At 38.1% G+C, this 26,032-nt stretch overlaps 1 protein-coding gene across 1 annotated transcript; it reads right to left on the bottom strand.

Annotated features, from left to right (window-relative positions):
* Positions 1 to 185: 185 nt before the first annotated feature.
* Positions 186 to 23,722, bottom strand: sulf2a (sulfatase 2a). The gene is made up of 21 exons (XM_079483337.1): positions 23,541 to 23,722; positions 8,102 to 8,329; positions 7,486 to 7,725; positions 7,174 to 7,325; positions 6,714 to 6,883; positions 5,980 to 6,130; positions 5,712 to 5,887; positions 5,490 to 5,618; positions 4,668 to 4,727; positions 4,325 to 4,448; positions 4,049 to 4,247; positions 3,462 to 3,714; positions 3,037 to 3,133; positions 2,797 to 2,891; positions 2,649 to 2,708; positions 2,375 to 2,541; positions 2,108 to 2,250; positions 1,890 to 1,998; positions 1,768 to 1,801; positions 1,556 to 1,609; positions 186 to 1,216 (listed from the first exon to the last, which is right to left on the bottom strand). The coding sequence occupies exons 2-21, from the start codon at positions 8,280 to 8,282 to the stop codon at positions 1,186 to 1,188; spliced, it is 2,625 nt and encodes an 874-aa protein (XP_079339463.1). The 5' UTR covers positions 8,283 to 8,329; positions 23,541 to 23,722; the 3' UTR covers positions 186 to 1,185.
* Positions 23,723 to 26,032: the final 2,310 nt, after the last annotated feature.

Below are 26,032 nucleotides of genomic sequence, written 5' to 3'. Positions count from 1 at the left end.
AAGAATAGACAAGTGAAATTCACGTAATCAAATTCAGAATGTATAAACGGTCAAAGGTTAGATCTGTACCAAATTTTGTGTGTGTACAAATTTGCATATTTGTAATAATAATATGTATGTTGCTGAATATATTTTTCACGTTTCCTTCTCTGTGTCTAAAATAAAACAAAAGCCAGGCGTTAAAAGACTGTGTGGCTGGTTTTTATGTAAAAGGGATTTTCTTAAATTTGCACACCGTATATATGTGTGAAAATTAACAGGGAGTATTTACAAGTATTGAACACTTTATTTACCACTATGGCTACTGTACATTCATTGTTTTCTAAAATTCAAGTCAAAGGAAAACAAAAAGGAATTGGTTCTTGATGACAACTACATAGAAATGTCGCAACTAGTTTAACACATTATTACTGCAACACCATTTAGTATGTTATTATAAGTGCATTCAAATAAACTTAAAACATTGGTTAGACTGAGGGTACTCTCCCTTCATACTTTGTCGACAGTCAGGAAGAGAAACTCCCATATGTTCAGTCTGGTAAAAATATTCCAGTATTTACATCAATTGCACATACATTCAAATACATACAATGCAGCATTCTGTCCCAAGTGTTAACTTACAGTAGCACCATTATTTCAAATAAACAACAATTCAATGAATATAATCACACAGGTTGCAGATGATATTAACATTGTATATTACAAAAAGAGTGAAGTATCATGATGGTTGCTTTTGTCCACTTTGAAAACATCCACAGCAGCAGGCTCTGCATTTAGCACAGAATCATAGCACATCATAGTCTTACAGAAATTACAATAGAGTATCGTGTTTATTGGAGACACATCAATGAAAAACACGTAATAACATCATCATTTGACGTTTTTATATCCCAGTGATGGTGATAGAAATAATGATGATTGGTCTTAGCCACAAAATATTACTTATAGTAAGTGGCTCATTAACATACATCAAAGTGTCTGTTATGGTAAAAACCATGATATTTGTCCATAAAAGTCGAAAAACGGATGGAAACAAATCTGTGTTAAGACCGAGAGGCAATGTGATGACTCTCTTTGAATCCACACTTTACTGGAGATGGCCGTGTGCTCACTGTCCTCAAGTCAGGAGATCAATTCACATTCCAGTCTTCTGTACACTCTTTACAACGGAGAACAGAGACAAATCTAACCTACCCATCCTTCCCAAATTTGACCCCTGTAAAAACAGACAATGAAAAATGTTGGTTTTAATTACATGACCCACAAACAATTCCAAAAGGTAAGAAATTTACAACGTAACAAACATAAAATAAAAAGATCAAAACGAACAGAAAAGCATGTAAATATGGCAGTGCGTCACACTTTTTGATCAAGAATGAAGGACTCATGTTATTATGATGATGTGTCACTTGTTTCTGAAGGAATGGAAGAACTGACAAGCTGCTCATGCAGAGAGGGACAGTGTATAACAGAGGGAGGAGGGCTATATGGGATTAGTGGCAGTAACTGGCAGGCTGAATTATATTAAACAGATGGTGTGTACAAACAAACTCACGTTGATTTGGAGGAGGCTTTCTTCACTTTTGGCCTCTTTCGACGATGAAGGGGCCTGAACCATGTGGAGCACGCACGCGTATGTCACGCCATGGCATCATAAACACAAAAGCACACATAACAACAAGATTCTTTTAATGGCAATATTCTCACATTTTCTGATGATAGTCATTTAAAAAATAAATATAAAAATGTATGAGAGTGAAGCCATACCTATAATCGTAGAGTAAGCTTCTTTCCTTACCACCTATAAGAGATGAGTTATGTGTTTATAAGTATTATTAGGAAACACAACATTCTTTCATGTGATTCATCAAGCAGGTGGTATAACTCACCTGTTTCCGGATTGCACTCTTTGTGACCTTTGCAGCTACGCAGTTTCATGAGTTGCTGATGCATGTGGTTGACTGCATCACGATCGAGCGTGCTCACTGCATTCATTAGCTGCACACAACAGATACCATCAGTGGAAATTACAGTGCAACGGTGTAATTACTTTCAGGTCCATCTGTAAATCTTTTTGATTTTCTAAAAATGTTTATGAAAGACCTACCTGATAAGGATCTGTGTTGAGATCAAAATACTCCAGGAAGCCAGTGGCAAACTCACAAAACAGGAAGTTGTGAGTGTCATTTATTGTCCTTAGACACCAGTAAGTATTGTTGTTGGCACTTGTGCAAGCACAGAATGTCCCCACTGACAGAATACAAACACAACAAAATTAGAGCTCATGTCATGTTTTCAAATTTTTCATTGTGTGTGCAATACTGCCTTCTTTATGTTTTATACAAATAGAATGGTCAGTGTGTAAATGTCATACTTGTCCAGAAGGGGGCGGTGTGCCAGTGCTGGTTGTCATGGGTAAAGCAGGTGAGCCCAGGCATGCTGCAAGTGTCATTATTACGGAGTCGCTTAAGGAACTTCCTCAACTTCTTCCTGCGTTTCTGGTCTTTCATCAACCACTGTTTCTTATCCTTGGAGGCCATTCTACTCAGATTAAAAGAGAACAGATTATCACTTGTATGTTAGATTATTACTGACTAGGCGTTAACATGCTTTCCTTTGTTTGCAGAATATGATGAATTAAGGCCTACTTGAGAGAATGTATCCGGCCTGATTTGAGTTTGAGCAGATTTCTGTCCGGTGGCTGAAACCTTTCAAGCAAATAATAAATAGGTGTGTTAATCATGTGACAAAGATCAATGCAACGCTTTAACACAAGTAAAAGTTTTTTATACTTACATATTTTGGTTGCAATCACACTCTTTCGGTCGAACGTGCTTTAGATGCCCTCTGACCTCTCTCAGGTTCTTTATTTTGGTCTGTAGTGTCTCAATCTATTGAAAGAGATAAACATGGTTAATCCATTATCGCCGGTTACATTAAATCTACACATACATTTTCAAGCTATCCTCTGAGTCATGTCCCGTTTGGTATTCATTCATGTTGTATGATAAGAATTTACGGTGTAAATGATCGTACCTCATGCTCAATGTGTAGTTTGTGATCTTTCCAGGCCTGTAGAGATTTGTATAATCCACCATCACACCTTACTGTATCATTCATCAGTATTGAGCATCTAAACAATGAAACATATTTGTATTCTAATGACAGAAACCGCATTTGAGATTTAAATGTTATGATAATTATAAAAATAAAATGTAGATAATAAACACGTCACACCAACATTTCCACATTTTAGAATAACAGTACGTCAAAACAATGTCATGATAAAAGTATGTGATTTAGGTCGTGAAAAAAACTCTTTTACATATGACCTTCTGTTTTCACTACATTGTCCAACACATCCATTAAATGAATTGAGAGTAAAATTGTAGTATATTTAAACGAAGGCACAATTTTACCAAAGTAACTGATTGCAGGGATGTGACTGGTGACGTCCGTACCTGTAGGTGACTTTAAGAGCAGCAGGTGGCGTTAGACTGTTGAAGTCAGTGTCTGCAGGACTCATTCCACTAAACTCTTCATTTTCTCCATACACAGCTTGCTTTCTGCCGAGTATGAGCCTGGTATTATTCAGGTTGAGAGCCTGGTAGCCCTTCTCCAGGTCCAGAGTGTAAACATCTGAGTCCAGGTCATATGGCGCCGAGCGGGCCCAGCGATTCCGAGGTACGCTCTTCCTGGACTTCAACTGTGCAGCTGACCATGACATTAAAATATTCCTGTTAGTTAAGTGATATACAGGACTCTATGGAGTTTAATATAGGTACTTAAAACCCGCTTAAACTATTGTGAAATACATTTTTCAATATCATTTCTTTATTTGTGTTAATTTAACCACCAGATGGCAGCATTGATTTTACACAGATTTTTTTAATAAAAGTCCTCATAAAGAGCAACTCTGGGCAATCATTAAAAATGACTCATGAGCTGTAATTTTTCCAAGGTTAGTTTGAATCAAATATTGTAAATCAAATATTTATCTTAATGAAAAATAAAAATACATAATGACAGGTGTCTATTTGTGACTCACTCTTTTTGGTGAGCAACTTCTTTTTCTTGAGAGGCACAGCGGGTTTACAGTCACAGTTGGTTGATGTTGAGGGAGCTCCATTGACCTGTGCCCTACCGGAAGCCATCAGACCGAGAGCACGAGGAGCATAGAGACCCGCCATCCCTTTACACTTGTACAGCCTCGGCATGCCGGTGGAATCCTCAATACACTGCCACTTCTGCATAGGGAAAGAGGAGGGGTTATCAGTGGAGATTTAAAACACTAGACGCAGCTGGAGAACAGGTAGGTATTTACCTGCCCAGGTTGCTCACATGGAGTCTGGTACTCGGCTCTTTGACACAGTTCACTGACCCGCTTGTATTTTGGCAGGGTGTTCTGTTCCACCTCTTTGCCATCTGCTAGCGTATGCAGGGGCTTCCTGCATCAAGAAAGATATCAAATTAGGTCGCCACCCAAAAACAGCATCAGATACGGCCCTATCTGAAACACAGATGTGTCCGATGTCAGGCCGCCATCTGGTGCCACTCTAAGGGAGCCATGTCTAATCAATTTTTAGGAGAGATACAGTATAGGAGTTTGTGATACACAGTTTAATTAAAAATGCATGGGTTCATATGGCCTGATCAAATGTACTCACCCCCTCTCTACTAGGAAAGAATCCCGCCACACTTTCTTGTGGAAATGAAACCTGGTGAAACTTACATGCATGTAAAAGGATACAGTGATTTTTAAGGCAACAAGGGGTGATGGGAAATAACACGTTCATAGTGCAACATGCAGCTGTTACTTTGAGGATTGTTTTGAATCTTTTCTTCCTTAACTTAATTACTTTTATTGGTATGGCTAAACATACTCGATGTGTTTCCCTCTACAAAAAGTTTATTTAGTTAGAAATATACTTAAAAATACACTTAAAGGAACAGTTCACCCCAAAATATTTTTTGTTCTTTATGTGTTTTCTTTGACTAGCCAATTAAATGCGATTTTCACATAGTTTTACATGTTGTCATATAAATACATATGTTTAAAGTTTATATACAATGACGTAAACTAGTTGTGTACTCAGAATGTAACTACTGTTACACTTAAAGTAAACTTAAAAATACACTTAAAATATCACAATTAGTATTCAAATAGTACACTTACAAGTGTGCTACTAGTACATCAATACTAGTTCACTTAAAACATACTTTAACTTTACTTAAATATAGGCCTACTTATAAAAAGGAACTTGAATAATACATATTTTTAGAGGGTCTTTCATATTAAATAATATGAATTAATGACATTATATATTTTTATGAAACATTTGATTTAAGATGACCAGATACAACATTTTTTGTACTGTTTTGCTGTTTATATGCAGTATGATCAAACTTACATTAAATGTTGTTGTGACCGTATGTTTTTGTATTGTGATAATGCAATATTTATGTTGTGTTGCTGTGCTGTATTGTACCTGTTAACTGGTTTTTCTGTGGCCAATAGCTTGAGAATAGACTTGCCATCCATATCCAGGGGAATATCTATTCCAGCCATGTCAAGCAGGGTAGGAGCCAGGTCAATGTTTAGTACTACGTGAGGATTACTGCAGGAGATCAGCAAATCAGTCAACTGTGCCATTTTAGCATTATTTGAAGTGCTTTAAATTGTGAGCTCAAAATCTTGCAATGGGACTCACATGGCACCTGCCTCCACGTTGGGTCCTCTGAGATAGAATGGGATTCGGATGTCAAATTCATACGGCATTGATTTGCCCTTGACAAGTCCAAACTGGCCAATGTGATAGCCGTGGTCCGACATGTAGATGATGTAGGTGTTGTCCAGCTCTCCGGTTTCCACCAACATGTTGTACACCTGTACATAAACAGGAAACCATGTTTATACATCAAGGCTATTTACAACATACCTTCTTCACACAGAAAAGGATTTGCATTCACTATACATACCTTTTCAACGCTGTCATCCACTGAGAGCAAGGTCTGTAGTCTTCTCCTCTGTAACATATTGGTGAACTGCATATGCACAGGTTTCATGGGCCCAGTGTAACGCAGAATCCAGTGCTTGTCTGGGTTGGGGGCGTGGTTGTAACTTGGAGTTCTGTGCGAGACATCCAATAACACCATTGTTAAAAAGGCGAGTTTCTGTGCAATTGAAAGAACTTACCAAACTGTACCACCCTTTAAATTCTATGACAAAAACGTAGCATTATTGCCAAAGGAGAACTTAGAGTCAGAACTATCCTATTTTTCATGCATAACCTTGCATACAATGACATATTTGATGAAAGGATATGCTTTGTGTTTAATGCATTTGCAGTGTCTAATGTCGATTCTGAATACTATTTCATATTGCAATGCGGCGCATTGTCATATTCCCTATTGATCGATTTGAACAACGTTGCATTGAATGCGCCAATTCAAATCTTTTATGACAATAAACTAAGACAATAATTGTCTAGTGCTAATAATATTAAAAATAGATATTTATGAATAATATTTAATGTTTTTATAGTTATTAATTCAGCAATATGACATTAACTTTGGGATCAGGACTAGGCTTACTGTTAAATCATGATATTATAGCATCTCTCTTAAGTAATATCTTAGATAGCATGCTATATGTGTGAACAATTATAATAAATAAGATTTATGAGCCCACATGTATGTAGAAGAAGCCTTACATATGTTGAGATGCATTAGGAAAGGCATTGCTGTATTGAGGGGCCGCATCCTCCGGGCCATGGGGGGCAGCGTGACTTAATACCATCAGGACAGGTCTGTGCGGGTACATCCTTTTAGACACACGAAAGTAGTGGATACTGTCGTTTGTGATCACATCAGTAAGATAATCCTGAGGAATATCATTCAAAAGTGGACAATGCATAAATTAAAAATATTTTTTGAATGCTTTCAAAACAGGATCACATTCTCCAGGAGCTGTGGATCTTGGTATAAGCTGACGCCATTTGATTTGAGTATCGGTTTGAAAATATATTCCAAACCGTGGACCATGTTCATTTGTTGATAAATATTGCAATGAGTTGGACTTCTGAAATCACTACTGGAGAATATAACATGCGGTCTATGGATCAGTTTCATCATATAATGTTCAGTCATGCATTTGGAAGAGAGACAGCCGACCTTCGGGTATTCTGTTCCATGCTTTTCCAGGATACCATTTCGACATAGCGTGTAGTTGTAGAAACGAGAGTTCTTCACCAGTGCTACCCATTCTTTCCAACCAGGAGGAACATATGAGCCATTGTACTCGTTGAGGTACTTTCCAAAAAAGGCTGTAAAAATGTTTTTGAGAACACATCTTGCATCTTTAGAAAAATGTATGTAACTTATGCATTTATAATTGTTAATTATAAAGCTTTAAAGCTGATTATTTATAGCTGATTATTGTGTACACTAGTAGTTATAAATACTTTATACATGATGTTGACATACCGGTCCTGTAGCCTGAATTGTTGAGGTGGACTGCAAAAGTATGGGGTTCATGGTGGGCCTGCCAAGATGGAGAGGAGCAGTTCTCGTTGTTGGTGTAGGTGTGGTGGTTGTGCACATATTTCCCGGTCAGTATTGAGGATCGAGAAGGGCAGCACATAGGGGTGGTGGCAAACGCATTGGAGAAATGGGTGCCGGCTTGCATCATTACACGTCTTGTTTTGTTCATGGCCTGCATGGAGCCTTGGGGAATAGATGTGGAGTTGAAAGAAAAACAGATCCAGATCGTTTTATGCAACAGATGCTTGACCATAAATTTCCTCACTAAGAGGGCTTCAATGAAAGAGCTGAACAAAGATTCGCAATGAGGCCATTATGTTACCACTTCAGTGATTAAATGAGAGGATAAACAGCATGTCTGGCACAACGGATCACAGCAGTTGGCCAGTATTTCTATACTGAATAGGTAAGGTTCTGAATCAAGTATTTCATAATAATGAGTAATTGTGAATCAAATACTCCAAACATACTCATACATGAAGTCCCATATATTCACAGTCATACCCAATATGCACAAACGTTCAGATAAATAAATACACAAATGCACCAAGCTACGCACCAAGTTCAATGTCCTGATCGTCAGTAAGGATTAGAATGATGTTTGGGCGAACATTTCGGCGGTCCCTCTGAAGACGTGACCTCAGCCTCTTGCCCGAGAGGTACATGGTTCCATCCAAGGGCCAGAGGAATGTGAGGATGAAGACAAGGAGAAGGGTGGCTGGTCTCAACCCCACTGTCATGGCTTTAACCCTTCCAGTTTTCACCTCCCAAACTAATTATACTTAACCTGTTTGGGGAGAACAAAGCAAAAAGGTATTATAGTGGTTTTATATCTAAAACTAAAATATAAATATTTACAGTAAATTACGATAGAAAACAAACAATAACAAATAACGATCCATAAATTTAAATTTTATTTTCAAATAAACTAAAAGAAACTCCACAAAATAATTGCACAATATAATTTATAAGTATTATTTTGTGATTTCTCATATAATAAAAAAAGAAATATCAATATAGTACAAAAAACATATAGAAAATAATAAATTAACCGTTTTAATTAATCAAAATGTAGTTTTATCAACTTGAAGCAGATCATAAACAGTTCTCTGTGAAATAAACATGGTAAAAAATATGCCAAAATAATAAATTAACAGTTTTTATGAACTATTATGATTTTTCAGGTATTTACATTATGTTTTAGTCATTTGTGTGGAAACTGAATCCGTGACCTTGGGGTTGCAAGCAGCATGCTTTTCATTTGTGCACAGCATATTGTGTATGATCTATTCAAAGATTCTTTTAAAAAAGATTACTTTAATTCAAATTGACATTCACTGACAGAAACATTATACATTGTCATAAATCCACAAACATGCACACCCTTCTTAAATTACCCTCTGCTTTCCTCCTTTGGGCTTTTGGTCATCACTGACAGTGAGCAGCCGAGGAACTCGTCCATATAAAATGATCTTATTTATGATGCTCTGCATTAACGTTAATTAATCATTAATGATGCATAAAGACCAAGTCGGTGCTGATGTGTAACGATCTTCTCGGTTGAACAAATGGCAGCTGGTGAGGATGCTAATGACAGCGGGCTACGTGCCAAAAGATAACCGAGAGAGGGTGAATGATACAGGCCAGAGGTTAGTGGAGGAAAGGGCTGTTATTAGAGAAGACAGTTCGGTACTAATGGATTGGAAGAGGAGGGTATTTGAGGCCTGCTACAAATTTGTTATGGTTGCAAATTTATAAATGTGTTGATGGATGTTTATGCAAATGCTTCAGAAAAGTGTTTATGATGAAAAAAATGTATAAAAGAAAATGTTTTTGGCAAGTTAAACACCAGATATTATGAAGAATGTTGGTAACCAAACAACACTGGCCTCTATTGACTTCCATCGTATGGACATAAACCCACATTTCTTAAATTATCTTTTTGTGTTCTACAGAAAAAAGACTGATATAGGTTTTGAATGATATGAAAGTGAATAAATGTTGACGGAATTTTTATTTTTGGATGAACTTTTCTTTTAGCATGTCCCATGTGAATCATGACTGCATTCACTGAGAGACCACATGCAACTTAACTTTGTAAATAAAACATAACTTATAAAAACTAATTTGTCACACTGCAGGATTTTAAAATCACTGCACAAATCGTAAATGTACATTACTACCACACACAAAAGAAGAGGTTAGTTAAAAGTTTTATAACTGATTTGTAGGCTTTCATCAGCGAATTAACCCCACCACCAACTGTGAGCATTGAGGAGGAAAAATGAGCTCCTGTGTGTTTGTTTTAGAGACCACGGGAGGCTCATCTCCCACAGCGCCATCCCTTGAAACACAACTTGGCATGTGAGCAACAGCATCCTTCTAAAAGAGCTCCACACTCTCCTACTTAAAGCTTTGTTGGGGTATTTAAAGAATTAATATCCACACATGTATACCAACAGAATTATGTCACCCTCAGACGCAGCTTCTACGATCCAAAATGCTTCCTATTCTCCTAAGTCTTCTTACCTCAGTGCTTTGGAAGAAATAGAAGAACTGTTAATTTTGGCACCCTGCGGTCCTCAGGCACACTGTTTACCCTCCTGCTGGACAAACTAAATGGCCAATCGTTCCAAAAGATATGCTTTGAAGGTCTCTAACTGTTCATCCCTGGACTGTGTCATCTGAACAAATCCAATTTGAAGTGTCCCGTATCTTTGCTATGCTTCGGTCCCCTGTGCACGCTGTCTTTCTCCAACCATCTCCTTCTCTCTCAACACTCACACACAGCTGCTTTCAGTCCATGTTAAATCCTGCTCTTTTCTCTGTCATTGTTCTGTCTCAGGGGAATGGATGAGGTCTGACCTTGGGGGTCTCCTGTTTTAAATTCTCTTGGCTGCTCTGTTCTCCCCAGAATACCCCCCCCCATACCCCACTCTAATTGCTGGCAATTGATAAAACAACATCTTGAGAGCTTGTGAAAGATTTAAATCTTAAATCTTAAACAGGATATGCTTTGGTCTAGAAGGTAAATATTAATAATGTGCTAATAACTATGATGTACCAATACAAGAGATTGGAGTCACATTTCAAGCAATTGCCTGTGATTTTTAAAACGTATCATTTAGAATCTAATTTTCTACCAGTGAGAATAATTTAGGACAAGGAGGTTTGAGGTAGGACGGTACACCGTATCAGATGTTCAATATCAAATATACTGAACCGCCTGCCAGTGGAAACTTTTGTACAGAGATATTGCTGTTGTCAGCATTTTGTACAACTTGCTCAGTAAATGGGGGTAACATGATCCTGGTACGGCTATGTTAGGGTGGTAATCAATGCACAGTTCCGTCTGTCTATCCTCTTAAAAAAGGGTGCTTCATGATGCCAATGAACCAATTTGGCTATATGGTTCCATAACTAACCTTTAAAGGGATAGTTCACCCCAAAATGTATATTTTGTCATCATTAACTCACCCTTTTGTCAGATATCTTTTTATCCATCCATTCATCCTGACCAGACAAAAACAGACCAGATAACATTTACAAATGTAAAACAAATGTTTGTAAAGTGCTTCAACTCATTTTATAAGTTCAATGACTAAACCTTGTCAGTTACAGCAACTCACCGCTGGTACTTAAAAGTAGTAAGTAGTAGTTGAAAAGGCTTGTAAAATTTGAGTGCAAAAAAGTTTACAGTGTATGTAAACATTGACTCACACTAATGTCATTATGCGTTGGCTAACTTGGCCACTGAGTTTCATACCCAGCTCTTCTCAAGTACCACCATCCCCATCCGTCCACTTCCTGCACACACAACACTGCTGGCACGGCCTGAGGAATGTGCGTCCACCCTCCAATTCAGTATACAAACTTTCCAAAGTCTCCTTGAATTTGCCAACAGCAGCTAGTATTCAGATGCAAATGTTGTGACAAGCCCCATTCAGGGTGAAGACCTTTATCTGCCAGTAAATTTGAAGTGGGACGGGGGGATGTGGATTCTCCAGTTGAATACTGTACATCAGACACTTTGGGAAAGACTGCGGCAGAAAGGAATTGGTCAACCCACGTATCCATCAATCCTTATTTTTGTTCTCAACATTCCAGAGTGGAACCTATGTGCCATGACACCTACAACAATTGATTCGAGGTTTAATAATGCCGCAAGCAGTTGCAGATGTGTTTTTCAATTTACAATTATCGAGGGCAAACTGTGTCTTCTGCCTGGGTCAGCGGTTTGTGAACGGCGCACTTGAACTAGAATCTAAAAAAGCTGCATGTCAGCACTACTACAACAAACTAATTAGACTGCTGTGTGTCAACATGTCAAGTCCTGTAATCGCATCTAACGCCAAAGCCTCAGGGAACCTCACAGTGACGTGACCCATGCCACTGAGAGCAAATGAGAAAATGACACATTTTATATGAAAGCACAGAGACTTAGACAGTTTTTGAAGTCATCCCATTTTTTTCCAGCTGATGAAAAACTCACATACTAAGAAAAGTTTTGTATTTTCATATCTCTGAAATATGAAAGTGTGTTTTAAAACTCTACCGCTTCATTAATCCAGCAAAAAGTTGAGCTTCTTTGAACTCCTCTGCTTCAAACAACACGAAAGAAAGGTCAGAATAAGCTTTAATCATCGTAATATTTTGCTAGTTATCTCAGTGATTGGCTAATAATGAACAGATGAAAGCAGTGTTCTGGATCTCTGGCTGAAGACAAATGACACTAATACATTCAGAAATTTCAAACAAGAACAGAGGGAGATGGAGCTACAAATTAAATTAGTCTACTACAAAGATAAGGCAAAAAGAATATTGTTTGATTTACTGCACAAAATGACACCAGAGATAAGTTTGATTAAATCCATCTTGTGGAAAAAACGTGTGCAAGGATAAAATGACTACGTGAAGACCAATGAGATAAGCGTGATTCAGGTAGTAATATTCACTGTGTGTATATGTGGTGCAGAAGAATCCAGTTTATGTCCTCCGTTTCCATCGGTAACCATATGGCATGCACTAGGCAAGCGTGGTGGTCGTGAGCCCTTTGGCCAACGGGGATTTGTGGGACGACCCTTGTGTAGTGAGGCCACTTTAACGCCCTCCGTCTGCGCTGTGACAGAAGGACAGAGGGGCCACATTAAACTATAAACAGCGCTGATTTCATACAGACCTTGGATAACAGGGTCTCAGATGGGAAATATACAGTATTTTTGATTAATGGTTAAAAAATATATATAAAACCTAATGATATACTTTTGTTCCAAAGTAGAACACGAAAGGAGAAATAAAAAAAAGTGAACATGAAAATTAATAGTGACTGAGGTTTTTTGTTTTAATACATTTTTAGTCCAACTCATGATTCATCTACATGTCTTAAAGGGACAATCACCCAGAAATAAAATGTATTCTGTCATCATTACAGATGTATACATTTCTTTGCTCTAATGAACACAAAAAACATTTTTGGAAGAATGCTTGTAACCAAACAGTTCTTGGCCACCATTGGCTACCATTAGCCAATAGTGCCCCAGACCTGTTCGCTTTTCTACATTCTTCAAAATATATAATTTTGTGTTCAACAGAACAATGAAATGTATAGAGGAAATACTACTATGGTAGTCACTGGTGGCCAAGAACTGTTTGGTTACAAGCATTCTCCCACATACTGTATCTTTTTCTGTGTTCATTGGAACAAATAAATGTATACAGATTTGGAAAAACTTGAGTGTGAGTAAATACATTTTTGGGAAATGTTCATTTAATGCAGCGAAAACAGTTCACTAAGATTCCCAAGGGTAGAGAAAGTCATTTCAGAACCATGCTGTTCATCAAAAAGACATCACATTAAAACAATCAGCTCAAATCACTGGAATTCCATATAAAGACACAAGTTAATTGTTGTAAATATCAATGCTATAATGCAGAATGGCTCTTAATACATGGAAATCAAATTAAGTTCTTTGGGGGCGGGTCACTGCTGAATATGACAACATTTCACTCGCAATCAACTTTCAAAAGTAAAAAGGATGCTCATGAGATCAAATTGTGTCAATGTCTCTGTTTGTTTGAATTGACCAATTAGAATCAGTTTTCCCAACAATCTACTTTCTGCAGAGCCACAGGATGCTAGTTTACATTGTCATTCATATTCTTTTAATTACTTGCAATTTTTCTTGTCTCCTCCAAATGACTTGGGGAAGATGGGAAGGGTAATGGCCCCGATAATACTAATGATGATTATGGACAATCTTGGTTTCTTATTTCTCTAATTGGTCTCTGGTAAACTGAAAGAAGCAAACGGATGTGTTTTGTGACTCAACCAGAAATAGCAAGTATTACTTTGTAATCAAAATGTATTGCAAAGACTAATAAGAAGAAATTAAATGGAATTAAATTAAATAACATTTCCGCTGTTAATTTATGTGGTGCTTTGTTTAACTTAAACAAAATGGGAATTAAACAAAAAATACAAATTACATGAATATAGCATTTTGTTGATAAATTGTAAAAAAACTAAATATAAACAGAAAAAAATGAAATAAAAAAACTAAACTCAAATAAAAGTCACATCTTTAAACTATAATAGCTCTGTATCAAAAACACATCTCCCACAGTTTGCACACATCTTCAATGTTCCACCCACGAAGCAGCACTTGCAGCTCACAGCAGAAAGTGTAATTATCACATCCAGTGCCCGTGACCCCTGTGGTTTGCAGCACATAAACATTAGCAGTAATTCATTTGAGCCTTCCACCATCAGTGTGGCCACTGTGGGGATCTTCTAATCTTCTACACAGATCGTCCCTGGGGATGTGGAGCCGTTGGAATTTTTCGTTTCTGACTTTGCTCATTCTAATCCTTTTCTCCATTGCCCTTCCTTCTCTTTGTGGTTAGATAAGAGAGCTTAGCAGTCGCCCCTTCCAACTCTATACATGTAACGGCCTTGGTTGCCAAAAACACACAAGGGCTTTAAGAACAGCAAGGACGGGTGGGAACTTAAAAAAGGGACTTAGACAAGGTCCAATGCCCACCAAACTGATCCGAGACATATCAGCTAATCAGATTTAAAGTGTTTCGATTGTCAGTGGATGTTATTTAGCGCAAATGATAGTTAATAATATATGATGGTTATGAAATACAAATCTTGGAACACTTAAGAAAAAAAAGCTTTTTTAAGAACAGCACATCAAAGCCATGATGAAAAGTGGACTTCCAAATGCTGAAGAAAATAAAGTGGAATAAATTGGCACTTTTGCAGTTTGCGTCTTTGACTTGAAATCATACTCAACTTTTCCATTCTTCTCTACAGTACAAAAGTCTATTTTTGGAATGCAATAACAGAACGTTTATCTAGAAAATGAAAAGTATAACCAAACCCTGAGATAAGGGTCTACTAGTGGTGTGCAGCCCATATTAACAACTTTCACAGCCACAGCATTTTATATTGCTATACTGTATATTCTCTCTCTCTCTCTCTCCCTCTCTCTCTCTCTCTCTCTCTCTCTCTCTCTCTCTCTCTCTCTCTCTTTCCATCCCTGCACTGGAAATAATTGTAGGACATTGCACCATCAGAGCAAAGTATTATGGATAGATTCCCTGGATGGCTCTTCTCTCTAATCGTTTGTTTTCCCAGCCCAGTTTTTCACACCCCCGTAAACACACTTAATGGAAATAAGTCTCACAGACGTGCAAAAATAAGAGAAATCTGTACAAAAGCATTAATTCTCATTTTGTACTGCACTAATACAGCCTAGGATAACATTTTAGCATTTCTAGATATATTGTTGCCATTCCAGTCCAGTGTCTGTTCAATTTCAACAAAATCAAACCTCAGGAGTGAAATAAAGTCATCCAGCAGAATGTGAAAGATAGAAAGCATTAAAAGACACATGAAAACTGTAATAATCAATTTATTAAAAATATTTTTTAACCTTTCTTAAATAAATGTAGAAATATCTCTGTTGTATTACTTGAAAGTGAATATGAACTCCTTTTCTTTGCAGTATTTGAAGTCTAAAAATACAGAGCATTATTCAGTTATTTTGACCTGCAGTTTTCTTATTCCGCAAAAAAATGCAAATAGAAACAACATTTTTATTTGAAATTTGGGAGAATAATTAGTTATTATAATTATTTGTTCACAGAATTAAATAAAAATGATAATTTTACCAAAACACGCCTATCAATAGTAAATTCTGAAAAATGGAACATAATTTTGAAATGGTCTTTAAATTTTTTCCGCAACTACAGTATATACTGAATTGACAATACATCATAATAAATTTATCCTGAATGGAATATGATCCACCTGTCCAAGTAATCCCAACCGATCTCCCAGTTTCAAGTTAAGACACAGGACATGTAAAGGCCAGGCCACACAGTAAATATAAAGTAGTAGGGCACCTGTTGATCCTAAACCCCCTTTTCATGCCAATTCATAATGGTCAAGGTCAAACTAGTGCCAAGAACTTTAGAAATCCAAAACACATGGTTGGTTTCCCAAAACAAGAGCAATCGGTTTCCACATATTGTATATACATTAGCTAATACATTACCTCATCAGTTCCTAGTTTCTGGTTTACAATAGCATCTGTATCCCTTTTAGTCCCCAGCCATTAATGGCACTGAAGCCCATTTGTGTAATGGCCCTGTTGTTGGTGTGTGTGCCTTTACCCTATATGGCGAGACCAGACTATCTAAACTACCCCGTGATGATCGTAATCTGTAATCCATAAAAAAGAATATTACCATTACCACAATTTCAATTGCCTTTCCCCGCCATTTACTTCCCTCATGATCACAATGGTCATTACATGCACAAATAGAGCAGCAGAGGTGGTTACCACCACTAACTGAGAGGTTTGGGACAAATCATCTGCTTGAAGGAGCTATGAGGAGGAAAGAACAAAACAAGTCTGAATGTAGTGGATGAGAGGCCAAATCTGACCTAGCTTCCATAAAACTGGCCATAAATTGACGGGGAATGACTACACAGTGGCTTCGACATTAGGGTGACTGAATAGCAGGACTGCTTTTATAGCCCGGGCAATTCAGTTAATGACCCTGAACACTCACAACCTGATTTGAATCTCTGGTCCGGTTCCCAGCATGAATGATGGGTATGATATGGAAGATTTGAGACTGGAATTTTACTGGGACAAATAGAGAATTTGATTTTATTTTAAGACTAAAGAAAGCAATAAAAAGTGTAATAAGGAATTGTTCCCCTAGAATTGCCATCATGTTTTCCACAGGCCTCTAGTATGTTGTTAAATCTCTATTTAAACCTATTAAAGTAATTTGCAAAGCAGCAGGAGAGTTGCCCATTTTGATAACTCTCAAAGGAAAAGGGCAATTATCAGGGTTCAAGTATTTTAGCTAGAGGAGAAAGATTCATAGATGGTTCCGCAGATAACAAAGGATGCTGTGAGACAAATGCTAACCGCACAAACAGAGGGTTATTCACTTGTCCTTATTCACTGTCAAACATGTGCCGTACCTTTGTGTGTGGCTTGCCTGTTGGCACAATCTGGTGCCTTCATTGAGGCACCTTTTTTTTTAAAGCGGGCACCTCGCCCAATGTTGACAAAGCCAGCGTATCTCCTGCTGTCTGCTGCATGGAGTGAAAAGAATCAATTATCGCGGCACACTATTTTAATATCTGACTCCTAATTAGACTGCAGCCGAATATCCCTTGTGTATGATTTTTCATATATATTATGGGGAATTTTAAAACCGACCCCAATAAGAAAAAAGATAATTCCATCAACCACAAATGAAAGCGCTTCAGTGTTGTCTTTGAAGAGTTTCTTTCCCTATCTTCCAGGTAGAAGTGGATGTTTCATCTTGCTTAGCTTAAATAAATGTCTACATGTGTTTTCTTTTGAAGATGACTCAAACGGAATAACTGAATAGGTTCCTGGAACATTTCTAAGAAAACATGTTTGTTTGTACACGAGCTGTAACATAGTTTAATCCTGATGGACAGATCTGTCCATTCACGGAATTCATTAACATTACCCTGAATCTCGAGGGTGTGATCCATCAATGTTTCACCTTCGGATCGACATCACAGACGCTGATGTAATTACATTACAGAAGTGAAAGGCATTAGCCATTGATGTGATTATGTTTAGAGATCATGTCTCATAAAAGCTTGATTGGAATCAGTAATTTGACTGTAATTTCAATATTTGACATGGTCTTAGATATTAGGTTATATTTTAACAGAATTCTCTTTAAATAAGATAGCATGATTTTATTTAGAAAACAGTACAAAATGGTTTCACACGGTAACATATTTATGAGATCACAGCATCAGGAGTTCTGAACCTGTTCTATTTGCTATTATTGACTCTACACTCTACTATAATGGCCTATTTGTTCAAGTCACAGCGGGATGCACAGCAATTTAAAACCAATAGAGCCATTTCTGTTCTGCAGCAGTGCAAAATCCAGGCCCACATCAGACTTAACCATGTTGCCACCCACAACCAATTACAGTCCAAACAACTATTGGACATTGAAGTTTATTCTACCTTTCAGACTATCAATCACTGAATGTTAACCAATAAAACTAAGGATAACTTATCAATCCAATAGTTAAAGGTACGGTTCGTTTTTTCACTCTCATGCAATTCAATACCTGCATGTAACTCATTCTTCTGTGGAACACAAAGGGTCCCATTTCAAGTAAATGCTTTCCTTAAATGTAGGCCCTAAATCTTTCCCTCCAGAGACGCCATTTATTGGGGTTTACTTAACAGCTGACACCTGCAGTCATCACTACACCATGACAGAGCCGCCCGCACATAACATCTGCTGTTGTGATGATATCATATCATATCATACCAATCCAACACAGCAGTTTGTATATACCCAATAAAATGCAGTGTTCAGAACTCAGTATTCTGAACAGTCATCTGAAGTAATTGCTGGGAATAGTGTGCATCAGTGGTGTAATCCTAACCAAAAAAAGTGGCCCATACCTCACAGCTGAGGGTGAAATGCAAACGGCCTCTCGACTTTTAGACTGAACTAATGATATAGACTTTTGGCTGCTCCCTTCCCAGCTGGTCCCGCCCAGCGTCCCTCAGCAGCCAACACTCCTTCGCCAGTCTCCAGGAAGCTCCCGCCCTACCTCCCTCTGCCTTCATCAGCCAGTTTGTCAGCCCTGGATCTGTTGGCACCCGTAAATCCCTCAGCTCACCCTCAGCACGCCAGTTGGGTCGGACGAGCCTCAGGATCCCCAACCGCCAACTATCCCTGAAATGGAGTCTCCCATGTCTCCGCCGACTGCCTACGAGACCCTTACTCCACCTCTGTGTGGACACCTTCAGTGTCAATCTCTCAAGGCCCGGAACAGATGAGAGTAGCCACTGCCGGTGAGCGCCCATTAAACCATATTTGACTAAAACTGAGCAGTTTTATCAATATTACCTGACAGCTTCAGCAGGACTCTTTCAGTTACTGATGGGAAGAACTCCTCGCTTTGCCAACACAACATTGTGCCTTGACGTGGTTGTCGGAGGCGGGGCCACAGAAATATTATGTATTATCTTAAGAAATGCACCAATTGTATGAACGAACTGTGAACGCGATACAGTTTAAGGCAAAGCAACCACAAAAGCAGCTTGGAGACCTTAAGCAGGAGATCAAGTCGGTATACGCTAAAAAAGATCTTTAGAAGTCATTATACGCAAACAGCGCTGTGGAAAAGGTAAGCATAAGCCATATGCATGCCTATAGGCCCCGACTTCACCACTGAGGTGCATAGTTTAGACCAGCGAATCACAAATATCCATTACTGGAGTGACTAAATAATAAGTTAGAAAGGGCCATGGTCAAGTTATATCTTTTTTAGCATATAAATTCAAGAACATGCATCTCATTAGTACCAATTTAGAAGTATATAACTTGTATCCTGCATGTGTTAAAGAGTAAATCTGTCTGTGCTCTCAGATCAGTACTGGTACAGACTGACCCTCGGACCATGTGTGTTTGATTCTGTCTGGTACAGATCTCTTTCAATCGATTCCAGGGGGCTCTTATTCAGCCAATTAAAATCTTACTGTGTGCCCTGAGAGAAGCTTCTGTAAGTTAGCTCACAGCTCCTGGTGTGTTTCTAATTATTAAGATATTATTTCAAAGTCAGTTCTTTCTTTTTTGGAACACTAAAGGAGGTAATTTAATAAATATCTGGTTGGGTGGGAGCAATACAATAGTGGATTACCTCACTTGTTGGTATAATGTTTAAGGAAACACCCAAGAGGGTCAGCAAAAAACTGCTTTTGGTTTGTTGATTATGTTCTAAGATCTAACAGTAAAAATTAATGCACCTATATAGAAAAAGAAAGTCAAAGGAGTTTGAAATGACATAAAGCTGAGTAAATGATTGTAATCCACATACATGTATGTATGTCCACATAAAAAAAACATAAGTTAAGTTTCAGGCCACTAAAAATCTAGTGCATGTAAGGGTAGCCAGCTAATCTGTTTTCTTCAGCGAGTTGAGAAAATCCAATTTTGGAAATCTATAATTCCATAAAAGTTAATAAGCAGCCACAAAGCCTGCTGAGCTCCTGAGGGAACGGGATAGATATCGAGAGAGAGAGAGTGAGAGAGGGTAATTGGTGCATGTGTGCTGAAGTCAGAGAGAGACCATATAACATTCTGGTGGGAAAAGCCTGAGGGTGCTCTTGAGGAGACTGTCAAGAAAAGCGAATAAATTCTATTTTAAAAATGAGCAAAAGAAATATGCTCACATATACGTTATTTAAACAATATGTCTCTCACAAATGGAGAAAAGAAATCTGAAAAAGACACGATTCTCACATACTGTGGTGGCCAAAACGTAATGCCCGGAGGGCAAATATTTGCTTTCAGTGCCCCCTCAGGTTAAATAAATCGATAGAAATATGTAGTGTATCAACCTTATCTCACAGGAATTCATAACTATTTTACAAGGTGGCTTATTCGTATGAATTTGTATGTTGGGAAGCATACAAAACATACGATTACTAGGATAAAAGCAATTCTGAAGCCAGGTTTTCCCATGAGATTGTGTTGGGTGTATTGTACAAAATATTTTAATTTTATTTTTAAAAACTAACTACAGTGTATCAGAGAATATGGGTTTTCTGTATTTTATTATGTAGAATATGCATAGAAAAACAAAATTAAATTAAATATATTTTGTTGATCCTCTCTTGCTTAACACTACAGCAGTCATGCTCCTGGGCCTTGACTCAGTCCGCTTTGTGCTGTCCGTTTTTTCTGCAATTTTTTCAAAAGCACATTTTACACTGTAAAACAAATTCAGCCAAATTAAAAATTTAACAAAAGAAATTGTAGTGATTGGTTATACTTAAATTTTACTTTATTATTTAGGAAACGTTAACTTAGACAATTGAAAATATTTCGATAACTAGAAAATTTTTGATGAGACCTGAATTTATTTATACATTTTATACATAATGTAGTTGCTTAAAAGGCAAGGACATTCATTTTCTACAGTTGGATCGCCACTATATGATACATTTTCCCATAGGCTTGGTCAAGATAGTTACCCACTGTCTGTGACAGCGCTCAATGCTATATGTGGCAATAGACGATTTTTACTTTTGAATCTTAATGGTTGTGGCCCTTCGTCTCACATTTAGCAACCAAGTGATAACAGCCACCATTTGATCTATGGTACGGTTAAAATCTGATTGATCTTAAGTCATCTAAAACAGCTCAAAACATTTTGATTGCAAATTCTTTTTCTGATCAAAGATTTATGTTCTCTATGAACAGGTCCTGATGTAATTACAGATCTCAGCTGGGCACCTGCAGTATCTTGGCACTGCTTTGTAATAATGCATTCACATCATTTTCTGCCTCAGAGGGCAGTGCCAGAAGAGCTGTGTTTCAAATAACTCATCAAAGATTTCCAGTCAGCTATTAACATTTAAGACCATCGACATGAGCTCGAATTATACTTTAGATTCACGTCATGTTTTGTTCTCAGCATCTCATGAAAACAAGAGTCATGGGGTTTCTATGGACTCGACTAGTGTCGGGACTATTTAACGTTATCACACTTGGGAGGTGTGTAATGCTAATAGATTACAATCGAGGAAGGCCAAACCAGAGAGCAAGTGAGACTTAACCCTCCTTCAATGCGTGTGGATGATAAAGGCTAGTCGCGCTGGCTAGCCTCTTATGAACGTGCTCAGTTTCTGGACCTGTCAGTCTTCATGATGTAATCCAATTACAAGCTTGTACATTATAAATCCATTATTTGTTCTTGCAAGCAAGTAAACACCCACATAGTCCAATCATTTGTAACGTCTAGCCTTTAAATTAGGTGAAGATTTGAGAACACTACTGAATCCCAGTCGTATGTGCAAATGAATCCTTAATAGCTCTCTCTCAGGAACTAAGAGATTGAGATCAAACTTTTTTATTGCTGTCAGAGGGTCCCAAATGAGCAGCTTCATTCAGCTCCAAAGTTACTGCTGAACTACTTTAAAGTGTCTTATAAAAGAGAGCAAATGCATGAGTGAAAAAAGACAACCATGCTAAACTCACACCGGTTCTGTCTCAGGACCCAAAGCAGCAAGCCAGTCATTAGCCTTTGCATATACTGCATGTAGTAGCACCCAGTCCACAGCTCAAGTTCAGACAACAGCAGAAAATAGGCCAGTTGATGTGGGGCTGAATGGAGCCAGTGAACATTAAATAATAAATGATTGATCTCTGAGCCTCCATCACCTCTGACATTACCTCATAGTCTCACACAGAAAATACAAGAGCGTGCTCACTGATGAATATTTAACCCTATGGATCTCTAGCCCTTAATTCATTTCAGATATCTGCTCGACCGAGAGAGTTACTCTCTATAAAACATGCAGAATGAGTCATGCAGCCTTTTATGCTGATGACGACTCAATATACTCTTGGTGAAGCCTTTAAATGGTCCAAAATCTGGCACAACCTGAAATGAACACATGCATGATGGTTGAATTGTTGAGATATAAAACACAAAGATGTTTGCTCTTTTATAGCTCCGTAGATTGTCGAGTTCTCCGTTGTTTTCAATTATGTGTAAAATGTCTGAAATGTTTTTTCCTTAAATTCCGTAAGAGAAATAAAAACAGAAGCAAATGAGACACTCGCATACATAAATGCATACATAAAATATTTAGCATTTAGGTTAATTAAAAGGTTCGTATTAAAATCTTTAATAATATTTATTTTTAAAAGAAGACTTGTCAGATCTGAGCTCATTATTGAAATCTCTAATGGAGACATTTGTGAGATTTCAGGGTCTTTTTTCAGTAGAAATATGCAAGATTAGTCGTTTTAGCAAATATTTCTCCTAACTTTTGTCTGTCTAATCTCATTAATGTTTAGGAGAAATAATTTAGATATAACATTGAAAATGTAGTAAATGTGGTTAGAAATATAGTTTAATAGGAATGAATGAATCTCAATTTACACCTACTAAAGTCATCCGTATACTTCAGGCAAGGGAGATATAGCTCCTCAGCCGGATGGTTCACCCAAAAATGAAAAAAGATTTACTCACCCTTGTTTTGTTACAAGTCCAAATTAATTATTCTCACGAAAGAAGATATTAATGAATGATTAAAGAAGTGATTAGAGAATTTCATCCTCAGTTTTCCTGTGAAAGAATTGTCTTTTCTAATTTTGAGTAAACTTTATTTTTGAGTGAATAGAATGTTAAAAATCCACATTTTATATTTGTATAGTTGACCATTTTACCACAAAATGCACCGGTGCTTCAATAGTGATTCTTAAAAAGCAAGATATACATTCAACTGAGATTGCAAGCCACGCGAACACCCTTCGTAGATTTGTGCACGTTAAATTCCAGAGAGTCAAAGAAGGTCCACTTCAACAATGGAGAAATACACCTGTGCATATGCTTTCACAGCAGACTATGATAGTACCAAGCAGAAGTGAGGCACAAAGGCACGTACCTCACTGATGCCCACCTCCTCTGAAGAGACACAGGAATCCTTCCCAAGAAACAAAGCAACTACAGGAGTCGAGAGTGATGAATCTTCACCTGTTCGGTCCACGCCAGACCACCTCTGACTCGGCTCCCCCTCTGCCAGCCGTGCGAGTGGGTTCTCATAGCTGGTCCCCTGATATAGACACACTGAGAGGTTAAAAGAAGGAGGCGTGGTTCAGTAGGAGAAAAATAAAAGGGGGCGGCAATGGAAAGAAGTCCCTCAATCTACAATTCAATTCGGTCCACTCCCACTCACCAAACACACTCTTTCTGTTTCCTTCAGTCAGTTACTCTTATCCTCATGCATATTAACACGTTCCCGTTTGCCTCATTCTCCCACAAACGGGTGAAACTCTATCATTCTCTCTTTTCGCTCTCCGTGCTCTCCCTCAGACTATGTTGTTTCCAGTCTTTCTGGGAGTCTCTCCGAGCCGGAGACTGAATCAGGGCAGCTCTAGCCATCTGTCGGAGCCTCAGAGCTTCACCCATTCACATGGCTTCTAAAGCTGCGAGCCTGCCGGAGAGGAGAGAAAAGAAGGGGAGGGGATATGGGATCAATCTTGGAGCAGGAGGGCAGGGGACTGGATCGTAGCATACAGAGACAGTATTTATTGAGTTGGCAACTATCAGATGCAGAGCAAAGGGCTGTTAACAGGGGCACGGATAAATGGCAAAGTTGAGTGGTCCAAGAAACAACAAAACAAAAAAAGAAAAGCCGACACAATCAGATGCATACAGATGAACCTAAAGAACAAATAAATAGACTGTTGTTTGTAGGAGGAAAGCAATATTCAGCACATACTGTATCCATTTAGATCTTGGCATCACACAATTGCCTCGTTTTTCAAAATCCTGTCGCGTTGTGTAAATTGAGCAAAAAACGGATGAAAGCCACACACTCACCTGCTCACCAAGCCATGCGTCTCTGCACATCTCTGTAATAATGTAAGCCACGCGTATATTGGTTTACAGGCAGCCATCATCTCTCACAATAAAAGTGCCAGTGTCACGTATCCGCACCCTCAGGAGTCCCGCGCTGAAATCAGTCACTGTCTCCGGGACGCGCTCATGATGGATGCCTCTGTTTATTTGCGTTTGCAGGTTATTTATTTGCACAGAAGCACAAGTGATCAGAGGACATCTAATCACTCATCCACCCCTCAGACGCACACTCCTCGGAGGCTGTAGGCAGCGTTATTATTGTAGCCTATATGGAACAGGAGTTGCAGTCAAACTTTTAAAGTTTTTTACAGTTTTGTTGAAGTTAAACGGTTTAAGTTATTATGAAATGCACAACAATATTTGTATTTGCAATAAATAAGATCGTTTTTACAATATATAGATAAATAAATAGAGATGTAAAAAAGGTGTTAAGGTTCAAAAGTTTGGCTCTGAGAAATGACAATAGCGTAAATGTTCTATTAAAGAATATGTGCATGTGTATCTATGCTTTGAACTGGTACTGTAAGTACTAGCCTACTATCTTTTCAATCAATTAAATATATGCCTGCATATTGTGCATCCGCTGGCCTTCCTCTCAAAGCAAGGTTTGGTTCCCGTGGGCACCGTTGTTAACTGACAAACAAAAACGGCTGAATAATGTTTGCTCTGATTTTCCAAAAAGACGACTATGTTCCATCCTGCCGGGCCATTGTCCTTGGCAAGGACTCGGCATTGAAATGAATGTGTCTCTCTCCATGCAGCGTGTTCCTGATAAAAACATCTGCTGTCAGCTCGGTTCTGAGAGGGAAAGGACTTTGTGCAAATTAGACCTACCGCTCTCTATCTTTGAAAGCACTCCATTCTCTATGGCCATTTTATTTTTGTTCAGGTCTGAATCCCTCCTCCATCACCCCGCATTGCCTTTTCGAAACTGCCTCTCTTTTATTATTTCAGACGGCTGAAAGAGCGTCTCTATCCATCAGTTGATGCCCTTGTTGTCACCATGGCTACGTTAGGGTAAGATCGGCCCAATATAATAGAACTGAATGGTGGTGCCTTAAATATTTAGGGAAAACACAGAAGTTTGAGTAGGATTACTGCTACTACTACTATGCATTTCTCCTGATTTTGCGAAGATATAAGGATTAAGGTATGCCAATTTATAATCCCAAGGATTAGCAATGACTATCTTTAAAATATAAAAAGTCACAATTCGCCTTATTTGCACACAATTCATGCATACAAGTCACAACCACAAAAGACTCCACACTCTCTTCCAAAAGTCTCTAGAAGAATCCGCCGCATACCTCATTAAATACACAGCATTCCAACAAACATCTTAGAAGTCATTATCATCAACAGAGATAATGTCTATTGTACATCATACTGTCACGTCTAATTCTTTTCTGTCTTATTGTTCCACAAGCCACTATTCACTTGACAGACTCAGATGATAGACATAAATAGTAAATATGACGTTTATGAACTGCCGCTTATTCTGTGCAATTGCCTGCA

The sequence above is a fragment of the Barbatula barbatula genome (assembly GCF_947034865.1).
Source record: "Barbatula barbatula genome assembly, chromosome: 20".
NCBI classification, from domain to species: domain Eukaryota; kingdom Metazoa; phylum Chordata; class Actinopteri; order Cypriniformes; family Nemacheilidae; genus Barbatula; species Barbatula barbatula.
This window is presented reverse-complemented; position numbering and strand designations above follow the sequence as displayed.

Excerpts from the sequence above, each read along its gene's own strand:
- sulf2a (XM_079483337.1), bottom strand. The coding sequence starts at position 8,282 with ATGACAGTGGGGTTGAGACCAGCCACCCTTCTCCTTGTCTTCATCCTC. Across the intron at positions 4,449-4,667 it reads TCTTTCCTAGTAGAGAGGGG|GAAGCCCCTGCATACGCTAG; the intron begins GTGAGTACATTT and ends TTCTTGATGCAG. Across the intron at positions 3,715-4,048 it reads GAAGTTGCTCACCAAAAAGA|CTGCACAGTTGAAGTCCAGG; the intron begins GTGAGTCACAAA and ends TGTCATGGTCAG.